Genomic DNA, 5,238 nt, shown 5'->3' with positions numbered 1-5,238 from the left:
CCATCGCGTTGTGGCTCACGATGACCTGCATGGTGCGCGGGGCGGTGCCGCGCGTTCCGTTCTTGGTCATCGGGAGGATCGTGGCGTTGAAGATCAGCGAGGGGAGCGCGGGGGAGTCCTTGCTGGCCGCGACTGCGCCGTGGCGGAAGTCGCGAGCGCCGAGGCTCATCAGGACGCCGCCCGTGATCTGCTGGCGGATGGTGCTGGCGACCTCGCGGAGGTACTCCGGTGCGTAGGTGGTGGTGTCGGCCATGATCTCTCTCCTTGGCTTGTCTCTCTCGGTGATGCTTCTACGGTAACACACCTCTAAGACAGTCCGCAACTTCTACTGAGGGACCCCTTGCGCTCATCGCTCCGCAGTGATCCAGCCCCACCCATCTCCTTCCCTTAATCCCGGCCCGGAGACGCGAAAGGGGTCGTCCACTCGGACGACCCCTTTCGCTGGACTCGGCCTCTACTCCAGCGACCCCAGGTAGGGCAGTACGGAGTCCTCCAGGAAGGCCTGGCGGCTGTCTCTGGTGACCGAAGGGATCATCGAGTCGGGAGCGCCAACGTCAGGGTCACCCAGGGTGCCCCACTCGGCGGAGACCTTCGGGTTCCGGGCGAGCATCGTGGCATCGTCCTTCCACTCCACGGACCAGCCCCACCCGGACTCGTCGTACCAGTCCCAGGAGGCTCCCTGCTCCGTCAGCCAGGCACCCGTCTCGCGGACGATCCACGCATGCAGGTCGCCGCACCCGGCACCGTTGGGGGCCTTGTACGTGTACGGGGTGTCGAAGTGGAGGCGGAGGTGAGCCGGGGGCGCGTACATCTTCTCGGTGTCCTCGTTCCGCGCTTCTGCGAGGTCCCTCGTCTCGTCCTCGCCCAGGGCGATGACCTCGTCAGTGAGGGAGTAGTCCACCCAGGCCAAGGCAAGGAGTCCGAGGCCGAGGGGCATGTTGAGGGAGTGCGGGCGTTCGTGGTCCCAGGCGTACTCCGAGTCGGGGTCGGGTCCCCTCTTCGTTGCCAGCGCGATCTGCTCAGGGGTTGCCCCGAGGAGGGTTGTGAGGTGGTTGAGCGCGTCCTCGGGGTCGATTCCGGGGGTTGTGACTGCGATTCTCGTGTGTAGGGTCATCGGCTTTCCTCTACTGGCTGGGTGGGCGTCTGGGCGTCTGATCTGGAGCGACATGGTTCGCCAGTCGAAGACGAGGGGCGTAGACGTGCTTATGGTCAATACGTTATCACACCTGCAAGGGTAAACAAAGCATAGACTTGGATCATGATGACAGTGATACTCCCTGGCCACGAAGGAGAGGGCGGAGAGTCCCCCTTCCTCGAATCCATGCGCAGTTCGATGTACGGGGGAGCCATTGGGGACGCCCTCGGATTCCCTCACGAGTTCAGCCGAGAGACAGACGGAGGACAGGAGAACGTGCTCTCCCTGCGGCAGGGAATGAGCGTCAGCGACGACACTCAACTCTCCTGCGCCGTGGCTGATGCGACAGCCAGGGTCTCAGCGAAGGCGCGCGACGGCGGCGTCAGCGCCCAGGAGATCGCGCGCCTCTTCAAGCACGAGTTCATCGCCTGGCGCAGAGACTCTGAGACTCCTGATGGAGCGCCTGGCAGAACCTGCCTGACCGCCACCTCGCGTCTCGCTGAAGGCGTCCCCCTCCCGGAAGCCACCCAGTGGGGGTCGAAGGGGAACGGCGCGATCATGCGGAGCCACCCCGTGGGGTTCCTGGAGGCAGGGGTGCCCGACTCCCGCCTGCGAGCGCGGGTCGCCCTCATCTCTGGCGCGCTGACACACAGCCACCCCTCCTCGGTCGTCGCCTGCCTGGTCTGGGTGGAGGTCATCTCCGCAGTGGCGAGGGGGACGGACACTTCCCGACTGACCCCCGTCGCAGAGGCAGTCCTCGACTCCTGTCTGCATGGCTGGCGGGGTGAACTGCTGGCTCAATGGTCCGAATACCAGCGTCCGGTCGATGACGATGCGGAGGGCGCTGAGGTCAACAACCTCATCGGAGACCCCCGCAAGTGGGCCGAGTACGGCGTGAAGGAGTGCAGGGAGGCGCTGGAGCGCTCTGTGGTGCTCCTGGAGGACTATCTCGGGGATGACCCCTGCGAGACCTTCGGTGACGGGTGGATAGCCCCTGAGGCACTCGCGCTCGCCATGTCGATGGCGTCCTTCTACTCAGGAGACCCCTGGGCGGGCACTGAGCGCACTGCGCGCTCGCGAGGGGACTCCGACACCATCGGGAGCATGGTCGGCTCTCTGATGGGCGCTTCCGTCGATGTGGCCTACTGGGACGACCTGCCTGACCGCATCCCGCCACGATGGTCGGGGAAGATCAGAACCATCCAGATGTGAGAGCGTCCGAACGCGAAGAAGCGCCCCCCGAACGCAAGAAGAGAGAACGACGCATAGGTACGTCGCAAGTCGGAGGGCGCTTCATTCGCAAGTTACTGTACCAGGCCTCTTGCGTACAGAACAAACGTCGCTCAGGAGGTCGTGTCGGCCTCCACGGCGGGCGGCATGGAACGGAACACCGCGTAGCGCTTGAAGAGGTCGAGGTTGATCTCCACCCCTCGCGACCGCGAGACGCGCAGGACCAGTCGCAGGAGCATCTTCATGTCGCGAGGCGCGGCCTTCGGGAAGGTCGCCACCAGTTCAGCGATCAGCGACTCCCCGAGGTCCACCTTGTTGATCTCCGCGATCTTCTCCCAGACGATCTTGGCGTCCTCCTTGGACGGGAGCGAGTACGGCACGATGGCGGCGCACCGGGACAGGATCGCCTCGTCGATGACGTTGGAGAGGTTCGTGGTCATGAACATGAGGCCGTCGAACCGCTCCAGAACCCGGAGGAACTCCGCGACGATGGCGTCCCTCGTCAGGTCCGCTCCACGCTGGGTAACGAAGACATCCGCCTCGTCCAGGAGGAGCACCGCGTTCCAGCGCTTGGCACGCTCGAAGACGGACTGGAGGGACTTCGCGACCTGCTCGGGGGTGAGTCCCAGCGAGACGGTGCTCAGCGAGTACAGGGGGCGCTCGATGATCTCCGAGTAAACCTCGGCGGTGAGGGTCTTCCCCACCCCGGGCGCTCCCTGGCAGAGGATCACGTTGCCTGCGGCCTTGTCCTCGATGAAGTCGCCTGAGAACTCCTCGATTTCGCTGGTGAGGACGTCCATCAGGGTGCGGTGCGACTCGGGGAGGACGAGTTTGTCGCTGAGGGTCTTGTCGTACTCGTACGTCTTCAGGTCCGCGACGCGCACGGTGATGAAGTCGTGGCTGTGGAGGTCGAAGACGGGGAGCGTCATCATCACGGGGACTTCGTGCACGTCCTCCGTGACGCTGGACTCGGCTTCCTCGTTGAGGTCACGGCGGGAATTGGGCGCGAGGTCGTTGATGACTCGTCCCACTCGGCCTCCCCTTCGGGAGCGGTAGGAGTCGGTCGCGGTGGGCGTCCCCTTGAACCGGAACTGCTCCGAGAACTTGGGCGCGATCTGCTTGAAGTGCTCCAGTTCGCTGTCGTAGGCCTTGCGCAGGGCAGGAGTCTCCAGGAGGTAGCCCGCGTTGAAGAGAATCTTCTCCGGGGCGCGGCGGGAGACGTCGGCGGCGGCGAAGGTGATACTGGCGTTTCCGCCATCACTGTTCTCGCCTCCACGGGAAGCGACGGTGTGCAGGGAGATAGACAGCCTCGGGGATTCCTGAGGCTCGTACTCGGAGGGCTGGCGCAGGTCCACGCTGGTCACGAGGTAGGGCTGGACGCCGTTCTTGTGCTCTCGGTAGAGCCACCCGGAGGGGTTGTTGGCCGCGAGGAAGCGGGCCATGAGGTTCGCGGCGACCGTGATGTTGGGGATACTCCCGAAGTCTCCGCGTTCGGCAGAGACGAGACCCGCCAGGGCGCGCTTGAACTTGGCGTCGCCAACGGCATCTGCGGCCTGAATGAGGTCCTGCTCGGTCTCCGTGGCAACGGAAACCGGGACAGAGGCGCTGTTCGCTCGATAGGAACCGGAGACTCGATCTCGGTAGGTGGCGAGCGCTTCACTGGTGGTGCCCAGTAGTACGGGTTCGGGGACCTCGAACCTGTCCGCAGACTTGGTGACCATGCGGGCCATGATTTCTCTCCTTGCGTGGGATTAGTGCTTGTGTATCGCTACGGTAGCAGAGTCGTGCACGCATGAACAAGTTGGTTCTGAGGGTATCTCCAGGACGCACCCAACTCTCACCCTCACTCGCTGAGAGCGATCCCCCCGAAGGTCTCGACATCCTCGTGCCGGACACTCACACTCGGTTCACCGTCGCGCTCCTCGATCTCCACCCGAGCGCCCGGGAGGCGGGGATGCACCACGGCCTCCACGCTCAACAAGATGCGCTGTCGAGACAGCCCATCGGGCGCGACGTCGGAGAGGTGCACGGTCGGGAGACCCGACTCGGCAGGGAACGTCACGGTTACGTCATGGCAGGAGCGCAGGAGAGCGTCCCAGGAGGGGTTCAGCGTCACGGAGTGCTTTCAGTAGGAACGGATGTAGTCGAGCACCAGGCGGTACCCGGACTGGCGCGCCCTCAGGCGGGGCGTGGAGAGGTCTTCAGCCCTAGAGGTGATCCACAACGCGAACAGCGTCAGAGAGGGGGCCTGTGCGTCGTTCAGACGCTGGTACTCAGCCCTCACGTCCTCCACCCCTGCAACCTTCCCACGGAGGCGCTCCGAGGGCGTCTTGGCGTGCAGGTCGTTCAGGGACTGGAGCGCGGAGTCGATCCGCTCTCCGAGGTCGAGCCAGACGATGGCGTTGTGCTCCCGGGGTCGGGTGGTGCTGGGCATCGCGGTCACTCCCATCAGGCGCGAGCGAGACGGCGCGAGTTTAGTGCGTCCGCATCGTTCATCTGGTCTGGACGGAGGGTGGTCACCACTCCGTCGAGGTAGAGGGTGACGAGGCGGTAGGTGTTGGCACCGACAGGCTCCACGACCACAGCCACACCGTCTCCGCAGTAGCGGCGCTGGCCGGGGTACTTGGTGACGGGGGTGACCTTCTCGGGGGAGCGGAGAGCGTTGCTGACCTGCGGGCCGGTGAAGCCCTTGGCGAGCATCTGCTTCTTGAAGTGAGGGGTGACCTCCAGGCGGTCACGGCTGGTCAGTCCGGTCTGGGGGATCGTCTGCTGGTGCATTTGGGGCCTCTCTCCTTGCCTTGGGTGCCTTACTGATAACTACATTAGCATACCTAGCAGACAAGACAAGCCCCTCGGGAGAAAAACTTCCCGAG

At 64.6% G+C, this 5,238-nt stretch overlaps 1 protein-coding gene across 1 annotated transcript; it reads left to right on the top strand.

Annotated features, from left to right (window-relative positions):
- Nucleotides 1-1,261: 1,261 nt before the first annotated feature.
- LOC138140931 (ADP-ribosyl-[dinitrogen reductase] glycohydrolase-like) lies at nt 1,262-2,347 on the top strand. The gene has a single exon (XM_069061770.1). It carries the CDS (start codon nt 1,262-1,264, stop codon nt 2,345-2,347), a length of 1,086 nt encoding a protein of 361 aa, XP_068917871.1.
- The last annotated feature ends 2,891 nt before the right edge of the window (nt 2,348-5,238 follow it).

Source organism: Tenebrio molitor, unplaced genomic scaffold (genome assembly GCF_963966145.1).
Source record: "Tenebrio molitor unplaced genomic scaffold, icTenMoli1.1 SCAFFOLD_603, whole genome shotgun sequence".
NCBI classification, from domain to species: Eukaryota; Metazoa; Arthropoda; class Insecta; order Coleoptera; family Tenebrionidae; genus Tenebrio; species Tenebrio molitor.
Note: the sequence above shows the minus strand (reverse complement) of the source record. Positions and strands in the feature narration are given on the sequence as shown.

Bases quoted from the DNA above. Each gene is read 5' to 3' on its own strand.
- LOC138140931 (XM_069061770.1), top strand. From the start codon at position 1,262: ATGACAGTGATACTCCCTGGCCACGAAGGAGAGGGCGGAGAGTCCCCC.